At 39.6% G+C, this 24625-nt stretch overlaps 1 protein-coding gene across 1 annotated transcript in view; it reads right to left on the minus strand.

The window, feature by feature from the left end:
- Positions 1-8988: 8988 nt before the first annotated feature.
- The window catches only part of hk2 (hexokinase 2), a 37217-nt gene continuing 21580 nt past the window's right edge, over positions 8989-24625 (minus strand). Inside the window, exons 8-18 of the mRNA XM_059336500.1 lie at positions 24164-24325; positions 20937-21170; positions 20015-20319; positions 19760-19908; positions 19326-19445; positions 18993-19088; positions 16941-17040; positions 16558-16741; positions 13780-13935; positions 11117-11353; positions 8989-9948 (exon numbers count right to left, since the gene is read on the minus strand). Coding sequence (XP_059192483.1) covers positions 9804-9948; positions 11117-11353; positions 13780-13935; positions 16558-16741; positions 16941-17040; positions 18993-19088; positions 19326-19445; positions 19760-19908; positions 20015-20319; positions 20937-21170; positions 24164-24325 — 1888 coding nt within the window. The 3' untranslated portion in view covers positions 8989-9803. The remainder of the gene's footprint in view (positions 9949-11116; positions 11354-13779; positions 13936-16557; positions 16742-16940; positions 17041-18992; positions 19089-19325; positions 19446-19759; positions 19909-20014; positions 20320-20936; positions 21171-24163; positions 24326-24625) is intronic.

The raw sequence follows: 24625 nt of genomic DNA on the forward strand, positions 1-24625 counted from the left end.
CCTGGCTTTTTAACTTTGCGTGAGTTTGGTCCTCTGTGTCTTTTTATTTCTTTTACTACTTCAAACTACATCTTTTATTTATTTTACTATCTGTTTGATTTTAACAGACTCAAAAAGGTTGAGAACTACTGGTCCAGGGTATGGTAAATTACACAGCTATCTTTTTTTGCCGAGTATTTAAAGAAGAAAGTCAATGAATGCCAGATACCTATTGGCTTAACAAGGGATAGTTGACTGGGGTGTGGATTTTGAACATTAAAATATAGACTCAAATAAAGCAGACAATTTTTGACAGATTGCCACACATGGGCTACTGCAAGCAAAAGTGGCCCAAATGTGTTTTGTTTTTTTTTGCTTATATGAATCTGTTTTTGTTTTGTTTTGTACAGTATGCAGCACAGATCACATGGAATCTAATTTTTTTTCAAATCAGAACTGGGTCTCTTTGTGATCCTAAATCGGATATAGATCTGATGTTTTCCAATGTGACCTCAGGCTGAACAGTCATGTCGCATTTCACAGTGGTCACAATTCAAGACTTTAAGTTCACACGCAGTCTGATATGAACCACATTTATAAAACAATGTGAACACGGCTGTGAACGGCTGGCAGCTCAATCTTAAACAGTACAGGTTAACACTGGCGTGAGACAACAGAAAGTCTAAAGGCCAGTGTTGTGTCCTTACTGGTTTCCACACTAACTGGTTGCTGTAGGCTATGATCTGCGCATTTTCTGTTACGTATGAGCTGTCCGTGGTACTGAAACCACTTGCTGTTAATATGGGAATTCTGTCTGATGCAGGCCTATGTTATGCTGTGCCTTACACCTTATCTACCGTTTAATACTGTAACAAAATAAAGCACGAAAATCATAAAAATCTAAGTGCAATCAGCACTTAGATTAGGTGGGTGGCACTGCATTTCTGTGTCATGTGCTATGGTTGAGCTGCAAATATAACGACCACCCATGTCCGACTGGTCCCACCTCCGCCCTACATCATCATAAACAACACAACGCAGAGTTCCAGGGTGTGGAGAGGCTCATCCCACATGGGCGGGGTTACAAATACAATTATACATTTCTTTCCTTTCTTACATGAATGTTTATATTTTTTTGTAACAAAATATGTTTTTATCATACTTTGCTGGGTGGGCCAGTGAGTAAAATGGGCGGGCCCTTTGCTGGCTACGTGTCTGGACTACAGATCTCCAGAAAATGATCTCTATCCGGTGAATAGTAGTTAGTGTGCTTTTGCAAGCACACAAAATAAGCCCACGGAATAACAATTAGTGTGCTTTTGCAAGCAAGCACACAAAATTATCATAAACATGGCGATCTTGAATTAACCGGCATCGCTAACTGTGCACAGAGTGCCCAGTGCTTGTTGTAAACAAACAGAGATCACTAAGTGAACACCTCCTGCAGCAGCGGCACATACACACTGTACTGCTACAGAGCTAACTGTTAGCCTATTAGCAGCTCTTCAATTCATTCTTACTCTTCTTAACGAGCCACCGGCCCCTGCAACGTCATTCTGGCTGCTTGCTGCTTGCCCTCCTTCTCCTCCTCTTCTTCTTTTCATTTTACTGCCCTCACAGGTCACAAATAGAAGTTTGGATAACTCACAAATCTTGCGACGAGAAATATCGTCGAGTTTCATCTCGCTGGATCTCGTCACACCCCTAATAAGAACTGCATTCTACAGAGTTTCTGCTTTTTTTTTTTTTAGAATAACACAGATTGAGGCTTCGGTTTAAGTTTTCGGCAGAATTGCTGGGGATAGGGAATGATAAACATATAGTGGGGCTAGTTGTTGTAAAGATCTTTTTAAAAATTCTAAAGTGAACACATCTGGTCCTGGTGATTTACCATTGTTCATTTCCTTAATGCTGTAACAACACATTTCTTTCAAATGTGTTATAATAATGGGTTATTGGTTGGTTCCTGTTCATTTGTCCATTGATCCTTGGTATTTTAGTACTTGTAAAGAATGACTCCATGTTTCAATCTTTTGGGGGTTCTGATGTATAAAGCTTAACATAATATAAACTGAAAGTAGCGTTGATTTTCAGGGGGCACATTGTAAATTGGTTAGATTGGTCATAAATTGTGGCGCTGATTGTTGTTTACCTAAGTTTTAGTGCCAGCAGACGACAGGCCTCGTCCCCGTATTCGTATGGTTCTTTTATCCTCCTTCTCTGTTGCAGAAAGATCAAATTGAGTTTGGAGGTGCATTTTTTGTTGGTACAAAAAAAAGACTAGGAGTTATTGCATATTTTTCAATCAAAGTCAGATATTTTATCAAGGATATCTTTTTGTGTATTTCTGCGTTGCTTATTGTGATAAGATATGCATTGAAACAAACCTGCCTTTGTTAGATTAAATGGGGTGCACTTATATCCAGACTATACAGCCATGGGAAGAAGCAAGACAAGTTAATATATATATAATTTCTTCATCATTATTCAGATGAAACCTTCAGAGATAAATTTAGTATAAACACTAAATGGCCTTAAGAAGCATTGAGTGGGTGGCTTTACAGTTTTTCTCAGTCGCTTTGGTGCATTTCTCACATCACTATTAACATTTGCATAACAGTTAGTTAAACCTCCACAACATTTAGTCATTTGTGCTCATCATAGTAGCAGTTTCTCATTCCTTACAACAAATTACAAATACTTTTGGACATGTATCAATTGCTTTCATACAACTCTCTGCTGTTTTATAACATTATCATTTGCTTATGCCATGTCAGTCAAAATTAACTATACTTGTGAATGCTGAAAATTCCATATAAAACTAATAGTCCTCATTTCATTGCTTGAGTCATTACATACAAAAATGTTGAACGAGTTGTCAAAATCTGTAAAGCTTTTTTCAAAAAAATGTTTTCCTTTTTTCTAAATTGAGCAATTTCTCTCAGGGGAACCTCAGCTTTCACTGATAAGAAGGGCTGTGTGAAGCATTAGTTGCAACCGATGATAAGCCACTTCTCTACAATCACTCAGAGCTGAATCCCATAAACCCATAAACACTTTACAACATATACAGTAGTGTTCAATATAATAGCAGTCCAATGTGACTAACCAGATTAATCCAGGTTTTTAGTATATTTTTTATTGCTACATGGCAAACAAGGTACCAGTAGGTGCAGTAGATTCTCAGAAAACCAACAAGACCCAGCATTCGTGATATGCACGCTCTTAAGGCTGTGCAATTAGTTGAAAGGACATAGTGTGGACCATTTCTACAACACTGAAATAGAAGGTCAGCCTTGTGAAAGAGGGGGGAGGGTGCAGGGAGGAAGGGGATGACATGTAATGACATCACAGCAGAGTCCTGCAGGAGGGTGGATTCACCACTCGAGGAGATACTTTCCTCGCTGTATTGCAAGAGATGATCTTATCCTTAATTCATTAATCTCTTATTTATTTCCCTAGACTATCCTTGGTGTCACATGAAGTTCCATCTTCCACATTGATTCGCAGTCAAAAAAAAAAAAAAAGATATAGAAATCAAGGCTAATTTTAAAGGTCTGCATAGTAAAGCCTACCACAGTAACACTAATTAAGCTGCATATCATTCATTAAAATTCATATGGAGGAATAAAAATACACAGCAGCTTCTCCTCGTTTAAGGCAAAAACCAAATAGTTTTTCTCATGTAGTACAAATAGGCTATGTCCGCTACATTTTGCCTGAGTACATTCGGATAGAACTGGTGCATCAGTGGCATTTTGTGCTATTGTTAAAATTGAAAGAACTATCTTACAAATAGCCACTACAGTGATAATACAACTCAATGGTGTTGTTATGGTTAATAACTGAAAGGGAGTTTTATAGTCCTTGAAGGATTTCAAACCTTAATAGCCAGATAAGTCACACAAAAGTAGGATAAGAAACATTTCATGGAACCAGGAAAACATGAATAGAAGCAAAGCTTAAATTATCCCTATGTAGAGGCCAACTTACATTAAATCAAACCTAAACACAGTGCCACTGATGCACCATGGGGATGTAGTGTACGCAGGCAACAGGAGCTTATTGTCTGTACAAAGTTGTGAGTTTCCGCAAGCAACAAAAGCAAGATATAAGCAAGCAACAAAAGAACAACGGGATCATGGCTCCTGATGCCTCTCTTGCACTGGTAAAAATCATAGGCCCACCCAGGTGCTTGCTGGTTCTCTGCCTACCTACCTACCTACCTATATAACCTCAGGTGCCCACAGTGTTACCCCAATTTAAAAAAAATACTATATAAACTAAATATGCTAAACAATAATGATGATTACTAAAATAAAGTAAACAAATAACTAGCAAAATAAAATATTATCAAAAATAAAATAAAATAAACTAGAATAATCAAACAATACTACTTATTATTAATAAACTAAATACTGTTGGGATTCTACCACAGGTGAATCTTGGGTTCATTTGTGGACTTTAACATTTGTGGACTAAATGGAACATTTTTCTCAGTCAAGGCACAAAATGGCAGGACCTCCATTTTGTGTCCTCTCAAGAACTTCAGTTCCAACCTTCCAGGTGTCATTTCATTGGTCAAGGCACCCTTGACACCATAGGAGGTCAGCTGGCCTGCTATAAAAGATGCCAGCACTCCCTCCTCCCTCTCTCTCTCTCCACCATTCCTGCTTGGAAGGATCTCCTTCAGGAAGGGATCCAGAGGCCTGGATCCACCACCCGCTCTCTCTCTCCACTGCTCCTGCTTGGGGAAGCAGATCCAGAGGCCTGGATCCACCAGCCCTACCCCCTCACCCCCCGCAGAGTCCTGCTGAGGTGAGACCTCTTCTCTTCTGAGACTTCAAGCTTCAAGAATCTCCTTTTCCATAAGGAATTCTGAACCAATGGCAACTCTGACCTTCTCTGCACACCAAAGTTGCATTAATGAACACAAAGTTCATTGCATCTGTCAGAGAAAGCTCTAATTCAACAAAAAGGACAACCAGCAACCTAATTTGCAAGACGGCAAATTATTGAACTCAACTTCCTTCTTCCACTCTTCTGCTGAAAAGGCTTCCCCCCCTTTTTCACCGGACTCGTGAGTAATGTAACTGGGCTTAGATAAGAAATCAGCAAGGACTTTAGCAACAAGGATTTGACCTGTGATTAATGATTTGGTTTATATGTGGGTTTTAAGTATATTTATGTGATATTCGCGTTACGATCAAAGTTGTATGTTAATCTTGCTTTATACAGACAAGACAGTCAGTCTTATGCAACTAACTATACTAACCTTTGACCTGCTCACACACTGATTAAATTAACTGGAGCTAAACACAGCTGACCCTACCACACGGCCAGGCCTGACTCGTCATCTGACTTACAGCTGGAGTTTTACGACTCATTGTTTGAGGAGTGGCAACCCCCCTCACACACACACACACACACACACACACACGTTTCCCTCTCTTTTGTAATGTAGTTATCTATTTTATAGATGTGCTTTTATTTGCTTTACTTGTTTAGAATAAATACCTTTTGATTACGAATGCTGTCTATTTAATGTTGTACATTATGAACGATTTGCTGACCTCTGCTGTCTCAAGAATTCACGATTCCTTCAACCACTATTAAAGATTAATATGGTAATTTGATTATAATTATATTCATAATTAATAATCAGTGTTCCAAATTGATAATTTAATAACTTTATGAGACTGATTTAGGTGAATTGGCTATATTTTTCTGTTTTACAGATGGTGCCCCTTTTTACGAACTGACTTAGAGTAAATCAAGTCATATAATTTCTTATAATTAATAATTGTTTATGATAGTTATCAATAATTCTTATAGCCATCTAACCACACTTTTGAACCGTGAGATCCACACAAGTGTTGCTCAGGTTCATCCCTGCATATTTGGTATCCTTATGGAAGGGATAGCATTTATGATAACGCCCTTTTATTAATATATTCGATGCCCTGTGCAAGGTCATCATTTATTTATAAAAGAGCCATCCTTAATCCCCAACATTTTTGGTGATCCTTGATGAAGGCAATTGGTATCTTTAAACAGATACCCCAACATAGTTGACGCCCCGGTGCGTAATTACAACAATACACAACTGTCCTTTAACCCTCTGCATTCCCTCCAACTACCCAGCCCCAGGAGTGCCACTAATATTTACTCATTAGCTGCCTGTGTTGTAATTATTCATTTTAAAAGGACAACACAAGTGAATTAACATTTCGTTCAATATGTCAGCGTTAGCCAAAAGGCTACTTTTCAACTGCAGTCTTTCAGTAAGATTTGTTGAAACCAGTGAGGTGATGGTCCATTTAAAGACAGAAGACAAGAAGACACCATGAGGACAGAAACAAAATAAGAGCTCTCTTGACAGTGCAGAAGCCACCGAGAGCAACAGGAAGCAACTACTATTGGGTATTAGTATGTCTACTATTGGGTACACAAGCCATGCAAGCAGCAAACACAAGTCACAAAACACAGCCAAGCAGCATTGTAGCTATTTTTGGACAGCTGCAATAAGTAAGTGGACATAAAATAAAATACAATAATCAGGATAAAAAAATTAAATTGTTAAAAGATGCAGTTAAATTAATCCGAGGCATGCAGCACAGAGCTCACACAACCATAGAATATCCTACATAGGGATGGAAATGAATCTGTTTTTATTGATAGCAACATTATAGATTCTGCTTATCATTCTGATTCCAACAAAAAAAATGTTTTATGGGGGTGTGTTAGTGCCCATGACATCATGCACAAATTGCATACCCATGAAGTATGTGAAGACTGAAACACAGTACAACAGAGACCCTGGACGGTTGAGCAACTGAGGTCCTATATCAAGCAGGAATGAGAAAGAATTTCACTTTCAAACCTTTAACAATTAATGTTGTCAGTTCCTCAACAGCCCTGTCCCCACTTTTTTGAAACATGTTCCAGGCATTAAATACAGAATGAGTGTATATTTACAATAAACAAAGTTTATCAGATTGAACATTAAATATAAATAATAAATGTGTTTTTACAGTTTACAAATGAATATACTGTATGCTTTTATTTGTTTTAAATAGCATGACAACTTTTTTTTGGAGTCAGGGTCGTAACAAAAGCACTGTTGTCATCATTTTGTGAAATGAAGCCTTCGCCATTGACTCGAGCAGCACAGACGTGTTAGTTTGACTTCATTGTTGTTGTAAAAACATGCTGACATTGATAAAAACAATTGATATGCTGATAGCCATATGATTCTGATAGAATAATAGACAATTATAAAAGGCTCTCAACTTTAACCAGTTCTCGAGTTCCATGACTCATCATACATGACCGTTCTCATTCCAGTGGTGTCAAATACCAACACTTTGTCATGGCTCTCTGCATTAAATACACAACACAAGGCACTGTGTGTATGAGACACACCTGGCTTAACTCCAATGTAAACCCATTCAAAGCAATATTAGACACGCAGGTGATGTAGAATTAGGAAAGTTTGTATAGGGAGGACTTTGGGTTGGATGGATTTGTCAAACAGACTTTCATCCAAGCAGCCGCTGTTTGTGTTCACCACATTTAAAACTGTGACTGTAGTAGAGTGTCACAGTTTGATACAAAGAGGTGCAGTAAGAAAAAAAAAAGTGAAACCAAGCATCCCTTTGGCAATGACAACATGCTGATATTTCATATACACCGAAGCCAGACAAGCCTGACAATGGCCAAGTTAGCAGCATGCAATTATAAACAATATTAAAATTTGCCTCCGAGGACAATCAAAAGTCACAATGAAAACTCTTTAAAACTACACATAAACACTTAATTTTCTTTAAATACAGGCTAGTACAAGAGAACAGTAAAATAAAATAGAATTGTCATCCAGTCAACTTGCCTACTCATGTCAGTGATGAAGACTTTGAAGGGATTTATCAAAAGGTGTTAAGGGTAATTTTTCGGTGAAATACTTGTCATGTCAGCAGACAATGTTTTAAATCTGGATGATGTGGTAATAAAAGCCAGAAATGATAAAACATGGATGCTTCACACGCATCTCTGACCTGGCAGAGGGGAAGATGGACACCAAACAGTAGTGTCACCAATTCAATATCTGACCAAATGTGCATAAAAAAGCAGGGCACAGAATGGAGACAGCACAGCAATACAGTTAAAAATATCAACCTTTTCTTTGGTTGAAAGCAGAAGCTGTGAGTATATTTTTGCCAATCTGTGTCAAAGAAAGAGAATTCTACTGAATAGAGACCAAAAGTGGATCAAGGACAACTTTATTATTACAGTGAATAAAAAGCACAATAATGATAAAAATTGTCATGTCATAATAAAAATAAAAATAAATCTATTGTCAATTACAATCTCCCGCCGGCTGCAGACCTGTAGAATGATAGTTGTTTCAGGAGGAAAAAGCAAATGCTTAGCAGGGAGAGTCATAGTCATATCAAAGTAATCAAACATTACGGTGAATTGAGGAGGGTAAAAACAATTTGCCATTGGATACAGTAACGGGATAAACATTTGCTCGATAAATTCTACATGGTTGCTCATAAAGTTGTAAAGTGATTTATTCTTGACAGATAAAGCATGTCTCCTCAAAACTGTATGAATCAATTTCTTCCACACATCACAATGAAAATGAAAAAAAAAAAACGTTTCTAAGGATGTCAGTTTCTGAGCAGCGACAAAAGCCAAAACGTAACCCGAGACATCAGATCAGGTTTGCTTAGAGCCTAGCTGATTGCTGGAAAAGCCTTTTTTCAAAAAATTATTCGCCACCACCACTCCCTCCAAGCCCCAAGTCTGAACTATCCTCACCCTTTCACTTCTTTCTCCAGGTGGGCAAATAATTCAGTTTCCTTTAAACTCTTTCAATCTACCACTAATGTAATTCATGTTTAATGTTGGTTCATTCCACCTCATCACCGCATCAGAATACAGTCCGTCCTGACTGTAAGTGTCTTTAAAGCTGTGCTTTAAATAAATAAAATAAATTACTGGGTGTTTGCATCAATCTCGTCAGTCTTTTTTTATTGATGGCAGATGCTCTAACAGTGAGCGACGGGGAGTATAACATTTATTTTCAAGACATTTCAAATATTAATATTTCATACTTGACAAATTTGAAATTAGAAATCAATAAAAAGTTAACTGCATAAAAAATATTTCAATTAAAATCTTGTGGTTGATTCTTAAAACTGACATTAAACCATACATTTATTGAGATATTAATTTTATTCTGATTTAATAAGAGATAGAACCCAACTAAGAAAAGCATTAAAGAACAGAGTATTTAAAATGCAAAACCCCTGCAGATGTGTTTCATTTTGTTGCTTGTTTCCTTCCAGCTACCTTTATTTTATGTCTCACTTTTGTGAGGTACAATGAGAGGCACTTTGTGACGTCTGTATGAATAAACTTTTTAAAACTTGACCTTTGTATATGTTTCCATGAATTAACTCAGATCAGAGAAGTTAGCTTGGAGGAAACCTGCAGGTTTTATAGTGCAAAAAAAGAGGAGAGTGTAAAAAGAAAAAGATCCCCAAAGCTTGTAACAGTCACATGTCCCAGAAGGTGCGACTTCTCACACACAAGCCGAACTGTTATTTCTAACATTAATTTACCACCTTGCAATGTCAGCCTTCACCATTATTCACAGCTACTCCAAGCACACCAAATGCACATGCACTTCTGTGTATGTGAAAACACACAAAACAAGTCAGAACAAACATTTCAGTACTAAAGATCTAAACTTATTCAGCTGTATGTCATCAGTCATAGTAGCTCTGGTTCTCCCAGTCTGCCAAAGTTTTGGTGATTCAGTGCTGCTCTTCGCTCTTGACTCGGCAGGCCACAGCTGTGATCAGTGCTGCTCCCTTCCCGCTGCCATCCTCTGACTTGTGGAAAGTCACCTGACACTGTGGCGCCAGAGCCTGCAGCGTTTCTTGCATGATGCTGGAGAAACTTTAAAAAATTGAAAGAGGAAAGAGAATAGGAAAGGTTTGGTGTTAAGAGTTACATGAAAATGTTAAGGAGATGGGGTAACATAAATTTTAAGAAAAACTTTAAACCTGAAAATATCAGCATGACTGAGCATACACCAGGACAGATTTCCAATGAGTATGTCAGCTCTCCAAAGTATGTTGTGTCACAAAAACAAATGTAGAAGGAAGAGCAGGTAATAATGCAACACCACGGCCAAGATGAGATGATTTGTTCTAGCTAGTTATCCACAGAACTTTCCTTGTAGTCATAAAGCAGTGGTGGGTAGATTGTCGGAGTTCTGGCTGGTTCCGATCGTAGAATAGAATGTTCCAGATAGCTGGCAGGGTCAAGAAACTGCAAGGTTTTATTGCACAAAATTACTTGAACACTAACTGGTCACTCATTCCACCTCAAAGCAATGGTCTTCAAGCATCATCAGAACTATTTTTGGCACAATTTCATTTCTTGAAAAAGCCAGTAAATACAGTGACAGCATGTAGTAATATTACTTCCAGAAATAAATTACTGCCATGTTAAGTTGGTTTCTGACATGCATGAGGGCCATATTTTTTGTGGTGGAATGAATGACCTGTTAGTGTACACATAGTTTTGTGCAGTAAAACCTTGTGGTCCTGCCAGCTTGCTGTTACTATCTATTCTATGATCGGACTTGGCCAGAACTCCGACACCAGAGCTTAAAACAGTATGCTTTGCATCCACTATACTACTGGCAAGTATTTCCTACATCTTAATGTCCAAAATCTGCTGTGGCTACAGTCAATCAGGTATTCAAATAACGATAAATACATAGACAAATGTCTACAGGAGACTGGCGCTGTGACTTGAGTGTGTGAGAGAGTGGCTTTACAGAAAAAAAAAAAAAACTTCTTGTGAAATGTAATGCAACATTAAACTTTATTGATATAAATGGTACGGTCTCATTTAATGCCTCATTTATACCTTAAGGCGTCAACTCATCACACAGATGTATGTAGCTCTCTGATTTTAGCCTATTAGATATCTGAAATGTGTCTTCTATGCCTATAGACTATAAAATCTATACCTCTCTGTGCTGACAACCCAAGGCTTTTAGCCAGTAAATGTAGGCTTGTCAAGTACTGTGGATTAGGACATGAATGCTGCTTACTGAGGGTGCGTCTTGTAAAGGGTGCCGTCCACTCCAACGGTGACAGACAGCTGATTCAGGTTGCGGCTCTGACGCATCTTGTCAACCACAGCGGCTAAACCAGCACCACAAAGCTGAGCTGCCCGGCGTGCGACCACACTGCACACCTCCTTCACCAGTACGCTGTCGTCACATGTGGAGGTGGTGAGGCCCAGGTGCTGCAGAATGGAGCGGATTTGTCTCATGGCCAGACGGTCACTTTAGGTCAAAGAGAGTGAGGATTATACACATGCAAGAGATAGATCACATAAAAGGTTGTGTGATGTACCGCTGATTTTAATTTTGAACTAATTTTAACAAACAGAAAAAGAAAAGGTTTTATGCAACATTCAGCACTTTCACGTGGATAATGTTTATGCTGTTTAACGATGATTGGCTATTACCACTGATTTAATCAATTAATGACTTAGCTTGAGTTAAATGAGTGGGCTGAGAGAGAATGGTTCAAATCAGTCTATCTTATTGATTTCTTTTAGCAGCTCGGAGGAACATCAGGTTATTTTGCGAAAGAAAAATATTTGAATGGACTCAGATAAAAGTTGGAAATAAATACTGTGCCGACTGTTATTACATTTCGATAAAACACACAGATAATAAGGCTACTAAACCACACACACATAAACAACAGTTAGACATACACTCAGAGGCCACTTCATTATATACATCTATTCAAGTGCTCGTTAACGCAATTATCTGATCAGCCAGTCACATGGCAGCAACTCAATGCATTTAGGCATGTAGACATGGTGAAGATGACCATCTCTAGGGTTTACAGAGAATGGTCAAAAATAAGAAAATATCCAGTGAGCCTTGATGCCTTGTTGATGCCAGAGGTACAGTAACTTAAATAACCACTCCCAAGGTACAAAGAAGACCGTCTCTGAAGACACAACATGTCCAACTTTGAAGCAGATGAGCTGCAGCAGAAGACCGGGGGTCACTCCTGTCAGTTGCACAGGCTCACCAAAACTGGACAATAGAAGATTGGGAAAAGGTGCCTGGTCTCATGAGTCTCGGTTTCTGCTGCAATTCACATTCAGATAGTAGGGTCAGAATTTGGCGTAAACAACATGAAAGCATGGATCCATCCTGCTCTATAACAGGGTTCAGGCGGATATTTTCTTGGTACACTTTAGGCCCCTTAGTTAGGCCTGGGACGATAACAAATTTTGCTGGACGATATATTGTCCCACAAATTATTGCCGATAAACGATATTATTGTCAACATGATAATATATCATAATAATGCACACCCTTTCAAATACAATACACTTTTATTTCTCAGTGTTTTTTACCATTGTAATTGTAATTTTAAGAACGTTTAAATATCCTAAATAAATAAAACAAACATTTTTTTTTTTTAAAAGGGCAGCATTTATTTTGCGATGTAGCAACCTCCACTTTCTGTGAGCGCACACCGTTTATATTTACTTTGTCGACCAGTGTTGACTGTCGGGACGAAGGCTCTGCATCTCCAGGTGCAGTTTTTTTCCCCAGCTGGGAAAACTGGTTCGGGTGGTTCTGCTTTAGATGGGCATGCAAGTTTGTTGTGGTGGCTTTTTTTGTTGCCACCACTTTTGAACAAATTCGGCATACACCTTTTTCATTCGGTTTGAAACCGACATATTCCCACACCGGGGCTGTGGCATTTGGCTTTGCAATCATCTTTTTTCCTGGCGTTGCTCCGCACGAGGCTCACCTGCTGCACTCTGTGTGTAGCCAATGCTAGCGGCCCAGCCTTCCCCACAGAGACAAAGAGACTGGATGACTGACAGGAGGGTTCACTCCGCTCATTCTGCTATGGAACAAAAGCGCCCAGGTGCTGAGATCGAGCACAGAGTGAACCCTCTTGTCATCCAGCCTGCTTGGAGGCAACAGACGAGGAAAACAAACACGCATGCGCATGGCGATATATCGAGGCCGGCAAAATTATTGAGTTCATTTAATTTATCGTGCGATTAATTGATTTATTGATTATCGGCCCCAGCAAGGTGTACCTAATGTAGTGGCCAGTGAGTGTAGAAGGTATTGACTTATTGACTTTAGTATTTTAGTGGTTTCAGCTTCTTATCCTTTCGAGTTATGTGTTTATAGCTCTCAACTAAAAATAATTGATCTTTCATGTTATTGTATGTGCACTGTGGCAGTAGCAGAGGTAGTGAAGCCAGAGATAGAATGGTAATAGGGCCCCAAAGGCTTAATTTTATTTTTTTAATCTGTTGCAATACGCATGAGAAACAGTAGGGTATCTGATCAATAAAGTATTGATTTGACCTTCTAAATTACCTTTTTGAAATGCCTATAGCTATTATAAATCTATACAGTACATTGCAAGGTGAAATCAGAAATATTTGTAGAAATGAAAAACCCAATAGAAATCCCCAACACTGCTTCATTGATCACCTAAATACATATTTCTGTACCATAAAGAGTTGCATTAATAATGCATTGCTGTTTCTGGCACTTGAACCATACATGCAGAGCCAATTACTGTGGAGAATTAATTAGCGCTAATGGCAAAATGGCTTTGTGATTAAGCTTCAAAATTAAGTGTCTTTTCTATTCTTGCCACAGTTACAATGGTGAACAGGGGTGAGCTGAGAAAAGAAATCTGAAATACTCACGTTTCAATCTGGGACAGGAACTTTGTCTCGAAGATGCACCGGGTCTTGAGTCTCTCTGACATTTTGCCTCTGAACAGCAGGCCCTTGGCCGTAAAATCAATCAGCACATTCCTCACTATCTCTCCCAGATACATGCCACTGACCATCTTCTCATACCTCAGAGAAAAAGACACACAACATTCACATGAATAATATTAATATTTTCATCATCTTATAACCCTCTATCTTATAGGACTGTTACAAAATCTCCAATCAAACTTTTTTTAAAAATTAAATCTTACTCTTACTTAAGTTTCATTACTGAATGTTCAGAGCAATCAGATATGAACTGGCTGCCCAGTAGTTAAAGACAGTAGATATTTTGACAAGTCCTAGCAGGAGAAGCACTGGTGTATTTAATAAGGTTGTGAGGATACACTGATCTGTATTGATATACACTCACCGTCCCCTACAGTAGTTACATCTGTGCACCTGCTCGTTAACACAAATATCTAATAAATCCTAATCTAATCTAATATAACCAGATGACAACTCAATGCATTTAGGCATGTAGACATGGTGAAGATGAGCTGCTGAAGTTCAAACTGAGCGTCAGAATGGGGAAGAAAGGTGATTTAAGTGACTTTAAAGGCGGCATGGCTGTTAGTGTGTATTGACTCAGTGATCAATGATCTAATATTATCAATGCAAAGGGAAAAGCTCAGTAGGAAAAGCTCAGTACTGAGATTGGAAGGGTTCAGTTATAAATTATCAAATCATATTTGAGTTGCTTTTTGTGAGTTGAAACTTGAACTGATTGTGTTAAATGTGCATATAATATCGTCTCACATTGATCACAGGCCCCTAAAATAAAAAACTTTGTGATATCAACAAAGTCAAGAGAATCAATTGTAAAATCATGAAATCAGACAATCACTTTTCCTGTTTTAGGTCTGTTAGGATTACCAAAATTATTTCAATTTGCTCTGCCAGGAAGAAGTCATTACTCCAAAAGAAACATAAAAAAGCCAGATTACAGTTTGCAAATGCACACAGGGCCAAAGACCTTATTTTTTGGAGACATGTCCTGTGGTCTGACAAAACTAAAATTGAACTGTTTGGCCATAATGACCATTGTTACGTTTGGAGGAAAAAGTGGGAAGCTTGCAAGCCTGAGAACACCATCCCAGCTGTGAAGTATGAGGGTGGTAGCATCATGTGGTGCATCATGCAGCATGGCAGCATCATGACTGTGGTGGAGAGGAGAACACTGAACAAACTGCTGGCCATCATGGACAATGATCAGCACCCTCTCCATCACACAGTAGAAAGACAGCGGAGCTGGAGCAGCCTGTGAGAGAAGGTGCTCCGCTGTCTTTCTACTGTGTGATGGAGAGGGTGCTGATCATTGTCCATGATGGCCAGCAGTTTGTTCAGTCAAAGGGACAGATATAAAAAATCTTTCCTGCCACATGCCATCACACTGTACAATAACAAATAGTCTGGTTCATTACATACCGTCGTTATGCACTTCATGTGTTTTTTATGCACACTGTTCATTGCACCTTATTTGTTTCATAGCACCAACATTTTTATACTGCATATTCATATCTATCTATCTATCTATCTATCTATCTATCTATCTTGTGGGGTTGTTTTGCTGCAGGAGGGACTGGTGCACTTCACACAGTAGATGGCATCATGAGGAAAGAACATTATGTGGAAATACTGAAGCAACATCTCAAAACATCAGCAAGGAAGTTAAAGCTTGGGCGCAAATGGGTCTTCCAAAAAATGGACGATGACCCGAGGCATACTGCCAAACTGGTTACAGTTAGTGGCTAGTTGCTTAAGGATAAGTGGCTTAAGGATAACAAAGTCAATGTTTTGCAGTGGCCATCACAAAGCCCTGATCTCAATCCTATTGAAAATGTATGGGCAGACCTGAAAAGGCGAGTCGATCAGTTGACCAACTAAATTCTCTGAAGTATGAGCTGTGGAGTGTGAATATATCTTCTGTCCTCTGAGTTCATGGCTTATTGCTTCTGTAGATTGCCAACATTGCTCTCTCATCCACTGCCCACACTATGAATGTTGGTACATTGTTCTTTGCAATATTGTCTTTTTCACTTATTCTCCTTTCTTTGATATTGGTTTGTGTTATGAAAGAGACAAAAAAAGGAAAATGGATTTTCCTAAAAGGACAATCCACATTACTAGAGATGAGCTGAGAGATTTCAACTGGGTTGTTTGGGTTTTCTATTAAAACATGTTCTAATAGAACGGAGCAGACGGGTTTCTTTTGGGAGGATGGCTTGAAGAAACGGGCGCTAAACTAAGCAATTAAGAGAGAGGGTGAATACAGATATATTAGGTAAAAGCATATGGGTTGTTTTAACATAAAACTGACTGTGGACTCCAATATTGAACTCTTTCACAATATTCTAATTTTCTCAGACACTGAGTTTTAGGTTTTTATTATCTCTAAGCCAGAATCATCGAAATTACAAGAAGAAAAAAAATATTTCACTTTACGCATAATGAATCTATATAATGTATGAGTTCCACTTTTTGAAATTATTGACAAAAAATATTGAACTTTTTCATGATATTCACATTTTTTTAGATGTACCTGTATGTCTCTCGGACTTGTTTGTCCTTGGCACGCTCTCACTTTTATTATCTATAATGAATTTGTGGCTGAATTTTGATGCAGTTTGATCTGAGTGTTGACATTTTCATAGACATAAATTTGAATAAACATGTACAGTAATTAATTCCCATTCCCAATCCCAATACCTCTGTTTTCCAGGATTGTTAGAGCACTCGTCGACCGTGTGGTCAAACTGGGTACAGAAGTCATCAAGTTCTCCATTGTCACCAAACGCTCCCCACTCCATGTTGACACACATTAGGCCCTCATCACCCTCCACCACTTCGATGTTCTTCATTTCCTCCATGTAGCAGGCATTGGTCCCTGTGCCTGGGTAAAAAAACATATGAAAAGGTTTTGTTCTTAGCACTGTTGTGGAAGAAAGCAATTTTTTGAAGTGCTTCATTCCAAAGTGATAACATAAGCACTCAAGCACAAGGCTGCTCACGGCAAATTGTAAGTTTTAAAAATAGCACAAACAGACAGAGACTGGCCTCCAGGGAAGAAGATGGGGCGCAGACAAACTTACCTACAATGAGTCCCACCTCACATTGGGGGTCCTCATAGCTGCAGGTCATCATGGTTCCCACTGTGTCGTTAACCACTGCCACAAAGTTTAAGTCAAATTCCTGGAAGCAGTGACACAGAGATTACATTATTTATTTTTTTTCAGATAGAAACAATAGAAAACAACAAAATAATAATAGCTAAATTGGTTGCATCTACAACCACCCTGAGTTTAAAGCTGGAGTCCTAACAAACAGCAGAGCTGGGATTCTTCATGTTGGTTAAGTGCCCTCGTATCTCTAGAGAACAGGAGTAACTATTATTTTAGGTTTGGAGAGTGTCCTGGTGGTATATTTGTCCCAAGGTACGTTTGTCTCAGTCAAGTTTTTTTTGAGCCCAATCCCTTGCAGAGTCATTTAATACAGAGGAACCTGCCAATAGAGTCCCGGCAGAGATTAATTTTTGACATCTTCTTTTTCTTTACAAAATAAGAAAAGTACAAAACAAACTTTTTTTTACCATGTTGCTGTCTCAAAGACATTTCTCTCTCCTTTAAAACTGTTCTCCAGTGTTCAATCTAAATCCAATAAAGTTTATTTAAAAAAATGCTTTAATCTGCCCTGATACTTAATATTTACAAATATCATTATTTACGTAGGATGCGTTGCGGCACTGCACTGTTTCTGATCGTACACCTTTTAGGGGAGCGCCGCCCCATTGTGTGATAGGCCTACACCTGGTCAGTAACCCAATTCGCTCTGGATTTCCACGCCTGACTCATCTCATCTGTACGTCTATTTAGCCTACCTATCTTTCGGATTTTTAGAGTGCGCTACAAGGTTTGATTTTCCAATAATATCCAAATAGTTTCCAGCAAAAAAATGTGAAACCTTCAACACAAATGTCAGGGGAATAAGGGAGCGGGAAAGAATGGAGGACATACAGATATACAGGGACATACAGATACATTTTTAAAAAGTACAATTCTATTGGAAACAGACAAGGTCAGTGTTACAATTTCAACTCAGTGTCTACATCACATACACATGGATTAAAGTAAAAAAAAATCTTCTGACTGAAATTTTATTCCCACTAGAGCCAGGTCATGTGCAGTGTGTGAAACATGTTCCAGGTAAGGTTAATTGACAACAGCTTAAGAAATACTAATGCATAAGAATTCAGCACCAAATGCAGCCATCACATTTAGATGCTCAACCAATACTGTTTTACAGGATGAGCATTTTAAACAGCTGTTCTATTACATCTATTGCATTGTATTGTCTTTTCAATTATTGTTTTTTTGCAAAGCTTGTCTTTACTCTACTAAAATAATCAAGCATCTACATAACTTTTCAATACATGTTTTTATTTTCCTTATTATTTCAAGTAAACCTTTTATATATAAGAAAATAGTAATAAAACTAGGACTGCAAGCAGTACTGAACGGGCCCTCGCAGTACACGCCTGTTGGGGCATGCTGCCGTCGGGGTGTGTGCGTTACAGGGGCCAGTCTATACCACCCCTATGAATTTCATTGCCTTAAGTGTTTTAGTGTGGCCACGGTACCAAATATGAAATTAGACTGCCACCACAGTGCCACCTAGGGGCCGATCAATAAAACCTTAAAGGGTTATCCTGAGGAGGGCATTGACAATAATTGTACCAAGTTTTTTTTGTTTTTTTTTAAAGATATTTTTTGGCCATTTTTCAAGGCTTTATTTAATAGTGTGAGAGAGAGTGAAAGGGGGAGACAGAGGGGTACGTCGTACGCATGTGCGGATCGCTGCATCGTACGCATGCGCGGATCGCTGCATCATACGCATGCGCGGATCGCTGCATCGTGCACATTTAACAGGGCGTGGCCTCAGATTTTCTCATCGGCCACTCTTTACCCTAAGTTTACCCACAAGTGGCCTCTGTGAACTCCAAATGACAGAAATCCGTCATTGCGACAGAGAACTTTAATCGATACATACAAAAAAACTATTGCTTGGTATACTCTTTTATTATAACATTGAAACACTCTGTTCCTCAATAAAATGGCCAACATTGTGCCTGTGCTGTGTCCATTTACCTGTCTCCGGCGGACAGCATCTTTAAGTAATGTTATGACATCTTGTCCCTCACAGCCAGTGGCTTTGAAACCCTTTGTCCACTTGAGAAGAATACCCTGGAGAAATGACAGCAGTGATATGCGTGTGTAACTTACACATACATGACGATAAAAGATGAATTACACAATTAAAAATCTAAATCAAAAGTTTTTGTTTGAAACATCAATCAAAATTGCAACGGCAGTACTTCAAATGTCAGAAATGAAAGTAAATGTGTAAAAACATAAGTAGGTTCAATATATTATCATGTGCATGACAGCTAGTCTTAAAATGAATACTGAATCAAACATTACCTGATCCAGTTTGCTTTGATGACAGGGGAAGGAGAATGTAAAGCCCAGAGGTAAGGATGCTCCTCTCATGCCCATGTATTCCAGAAAGTCAGCAATGCAGTCCACAATGTGGCTGAAAAGCTGGCATACAATAGACAAGAAGTTAAAAAAAAAGAAAAGATATCAGTTGCATATTATATGGAAACGTGTAAATTTACATGTAAAATAATCTGTGTTCAATAGAATGAACTGTGTTCCACTGTTATGCATTACATCAGTTAAAACTCTTCATTTCAGATTCACACAATCTTATTTTCAGAGGACCCGTTTTAGACATTGAAAGAGATGATTCAACTTCACAGACATGACAGAGGTCGCTCAGTTCCATCCTTTCAGTTGCTGTTGTCACTTATTATGTGCAACATTAAATTATTTTAACCCCAGTGATTTTTTACCTCTTGCCCTGTGCCCTGCATAGTCTCCTGTGGGATACTGTAGATCTTGTGATGCATGTCCACATTGTGTTTCTTTCCACTTCGCACGCGCACTAGCAGCACCCGAAAGCTGGAGCCTCCAAGGTCCAAAGCCAGGAAGTCACCATGCTCTGATGAGGACAGTACATACATAGATTCATAAAAGCATAGTGGGACAGATAAAACTGATCTCAGAAACTGATCAAGCTGAATGTCTGTTTTTCTCTTCAAAGCTACCTGTTCCATCTGGTGTGGCTCTAACAAAGGTGGGAAGCATTTTGACGCTCGCCTGTTCATGGGTTTGCTTTGAGAGGCCTCGCACCATCTCTTTACTCATTTGCTCCTTCACTTCCAGCAGTTGTTCATGGCTCAAACGCAAAGTGTCAAGAATGCCCTGACGCTCAGCATGTTGAGCTGCAAGACGGTATGCTACTGCTGTTACCATGGCAGCACCCTTTCCACTGCCACACTGCGACTGCAGAAAACGCACATCACAGTCTGGCACTAGTCGACGGACCATCTTGTGGAGTCTCCTGGAAAACCTAGGAAAAAAGAGATTCATTTTATTAAATCTGTGGGTTTTTTATAAACACCTCTGTTATCCCTCTTCTCTTGCACATTGACCTGTGAAAGTGTATATAATGAAAAAATCTAAATTTGTAATGTAAAAGAGCACAATAGCTGACTGTAATTTTCCTTCAACTATTAGAATAAAACTGCCCCCCCATGTATTTATATTGGTTATTTTGATTATTCAATGATGATGTTATTTCATGTCCTGATGAATACAGCATCATGTTTGTCAGGGTTTTCTCTACCATTATAAGACTAAGGGGGGGCATCCAAGTGTTTTGGCTACCGCCCAAGCCAAATGAATGGGAAATATGAAGAAAAAAAAAACCTCTCCTCATACCCTTGGAGCTGCAACCCTATATGGTAGACTGGGCTAAGTTCCCACCTTCGTATCCTTTAAGTGGCAACTTCTCCTGCAGCCGAGGAGAGCCAGAGGGCTATTCATTAACTTGGTTTGAGGATCTCTTTTTTGTTTGTAAAACATCATTATTCAGTCTTGCAGTTTCTGTACTGTGAATCCTGAAATTACCTTATACACTAAGCTCAAGTGTTTGAGAAAAACTTTGACATGATGGTGGTCACTTACTCTGGATGATTCTTGTAAACAGAGCCATCAACTCCAATAGTGGTACGCAGCTTCTCAGCTGCTTTGTTGTCCCTTATCTGCCGCAGCACTGCCACTAGAGTGGCAGCACACAAGTGTGCAGCCCGAGTTGATATTATCTGACACACCCTCTGAGTGGCAATGCAGTCCTCAACCAACGGGTCCAGACCCAGGCCGCGGAGCACCTTCTCCGCACTCGCCAGACCTTCCTCATCTCTGCAGGTAAAGCAGAACAAATCACATTCACTATAACTCTGACTGCTTAGTGGGATTCTGAACAGGAAAGGCTGTTAAGAAAATGAATAAATTGATGTTCATGTGGTGGCTGTGGCTCAGGAAGCAAACTGGACTGTCCACTAATCATTGTCGGCCCATCCTCCCAACATTTTGAAATGTTTAGAGCTCACTCTACGACTCTAAACCCCAAATTGATCCCAATGGTCCAGCCAGCACTTTGCATGGCATCCCACAATTTGTGTGTGTGAATAGGGCTGGGCGATATGACGAAATATATTGTTAGAACAATATAAGTGTCTATCAAATGTATTTTTTTATATGGTTATTATCGCAATGTCGAAATCCATACTTGTGATCCTTGGATATAGGAGCAAACTTCTCTTGTTTTATGTCTCCTTGCTCCTCGATTCTCGCTTGAACCGGAAGTTCTTCTGGTGCGCCATGTTTCTGACTGTCCCAAAGCTCTTACATCTACATTTAGTCATTTAGCAGACACTTTTAGCCAAAGCAACTTACAGAAAAGGAAAACAATCAAGGTATAGTGTGATAAGAGGCGTTAATGCGGCAATAAGTGCTAGTGACAATTCTTTGAGTAGAATTGTCTTGTGGTGCTAGGAGAGAAGGTGCTCTCTGAAGAGCTGGGTCTTCAGGAGTTTTTCTTTTTTTTTTTTTTTTTTTTAAAAGGTAGAGAGGGATGCCCTGCTCTGGTAGGAACTGGTAGTGCGTTCCACCACCCTGAACAACAAAAAACAAAGAGTTCGGATTGCCTTGAACAAACAGGTGGCAGAGCCAGGCGTCTTTCATTGGAAGAGGGCAACGGTCGTGAGGTAGCGTATGCCTGTATCGGGGCATTCAAGTAGGTAGGTGCAGTACTGGAGACAACTTTGTAGGCGAGCATTAGAGATTTGAATTTGATGCAGATTGCAACAAGTAGCCAGTGTAGCTCGATGAGCAGCAGTGTGACGAGACTTTTTTGGCTGGTTGTAGACCAGGCGCGCTGCCGCGCTATCATCTGAGGAGGTTTTACTGTGCAGGCTGAAAGGCCATTGTTACGCCGATGATACCCAGCTGTTCCTTTCCTTCCCACCGAACGACCCCCCAGTCTCGGGCCGTACCTCTGCTTGCCTTGTGGACATCCACATGGATGACAGAACATCACTTTCAGCTTAACCTCTCAAAGACGGAGCTCCTCATCATCCCACCCCGTCCCACCTTATATCAGCCTATCAATCTTCAGCTTGGATAAATGCAACTCGTCCCACCAGCTCTGCACGAAACTTGGGTGTCATGATTGATGACCAACTGACCTTCAATGTTCATGTGTCCTCAATTGCCGATCTTGTCAATTCGCCCTGTAAAACATCAGGAAAATCAGACCCTATCTGACCGAGCAATCGACCCAACTCCTGGTTCAGGCCCTTGTGTTATCGCGTTTAGAGGACTGCAACTCTCTACTGGCGGGTCTTCCTGCGTGCACCACCAAGCCTCTGCAGATGATCCAGAACGCGTCAAATTCAAAGCCTTGTCTCTTGCCTACAAAATAGCAATGGGCACAGCCCCTTCTTATCTGAACTCCTTTGTTCAGGTGCACAAACCCTCCCACCCACTACACTCTTCGAGTGAAAAACATCTGGCTCCCCCGCTGCTGAATACCTCACTCTCAGAGAGGGGTGTAAAGCCAGAAAATGAGGTGCTAGCAACTGATTCAGTGCCACCCAGCTGAGATACAGAAAGACATGTAGTAGGAGTCAGGTGGAGAGTGAGCTGGTCAAAGAATTGGCTGCTGATTGCTGCCACTTTGCCTGTAAAGAATTATGCAAATGTGTCAGTAGGAAGGCTGGTAGGAGGGGAAGGAGGTGGAGGGTTGAGCAGTGTTGTAAAGGTGGAGAAAAGATTCCGGGTGTCAGTGACACTTTTGACTTTGTCGTTGTAAAAAGCGGTCTTTGCAGCAGTGACCCTTGTTGAGAAGGAGGATAAGCGTGTGGTAGCTTTTGAGGTCATTCGCTAGTTTGGATTTGACCCATTTTCTTTCAGCAGCTCTGAGCCTGGTGCGCTGTTATCTTACTTGTGTTCTGAGGATGGAGGAGTGATATTGGAGGAACCACGAGCGAGAATGCATGAGAGCAACCTTCGTAGAAGTCTTTTACTGGTCGACACGCCCTGTACTGGATATCGGTTATTGATTGGACGCCGCAGCTGATCGGACTGATTTTATACATCACATCGCTGTAGTTTCATACCAGAGTGAAGACAGATAACAGATCAAGTGTGTCACTCATGAGTTTTACATTTTATTTTTAGGATATGATGAGTTATATAATTTCAGTTATTCCCAGTGTTCAACGGACACCAAAATCTTATTCAATATTAAATAATGATTTTATAATCAGGATAGCATATATACAGCAAATAATATCAAATAATAAAAAATAAATACATAAATTATATAAAGGCATTCCCGTGCCCCTGAGCAGGACACAGTTCACAGTATCAATACCTAATGCAGCTTGTTATTCATGTCCAGGTGTTCGTCAGAGAGAAAACTCTTTATTACTATTAGTGCATGTCTGTGTCTGTGCAGACACAAACAGCTGTTAAAGCCGACTGACAGCTGTGATCCGCTGCTGCCGTCAATAAACGGAAGTCGCTTTACATGATGCTTCAGAGGACAGGACATCTATTGTGTCTTATTACTTTTCCTCTCTCCTCACCTGGCTTACAGGAAAATATGCAATTGAGGGAAGCATGGATGCAATTAAGGGACATGGGATACATCCTGTTTGTTGAGTCATCTCATTCATGCAGCTGATAAGATGTTAGATCCACTTAATCAAACCACTAGACGTTTCACTCAGTTCTAGGTAAACACTATTTGTCTGCTTTTTACAATACCACTATAGCATCACTGCATCGGGTTTTCACACACACGCACACGCACGCACACACACACACACACACACACACACACTAACTTGTCATTCTCAATGGCATAGATGTAGCTCGTGTTGAAGCTTCCAGTGGTGAGGAGCTGTGCTGTAGTCTTGCCCTGGAACAGCAGCTTCTCTTTGGTCATTCTCACCAGGATGAGACGTACTAGTTCACCCATGTACAGGCCACTGATCATCTTCTCAAACCTGCATCCAACACAGAAAAGGATCAAAAATATTGTCTGATCAATGAGAGGTTTTTTTTTAAAGTGTTGAGATTCACTGACAGCAGCTTAACACAGCAAGAAAGAACATAGCCTTGAATAAGGTGGAATATGTGAGTAAAAACTAAGAAATATCTGTCTATTAAAAGGGTAAAAAAAAGAGTTACTGAGTTGTCAGTAAGCTAAGGCACAACAGTGTTTATGTCTGGATGAAAATAATGCTGTGAAAAGTATAATAGGCTGAATTAAGTATGTAAACTTTGCATTAACAGCAAACAGCAGC

Source organism: Centropristis striata, chromosome 7 (assembly GCF_030273125.1).
Source record: "Centropristis striata isolate RG_2023a ecotype Rhode Island chromosome 7, C.striata_1.0, whole genome shotgun sequence".
Lineage (NCBI taxonomy): Eukaryota > Metazoa > Chordata > Actinopteri > Perciformes > Serranidae > Centropristis > Centropristis striata.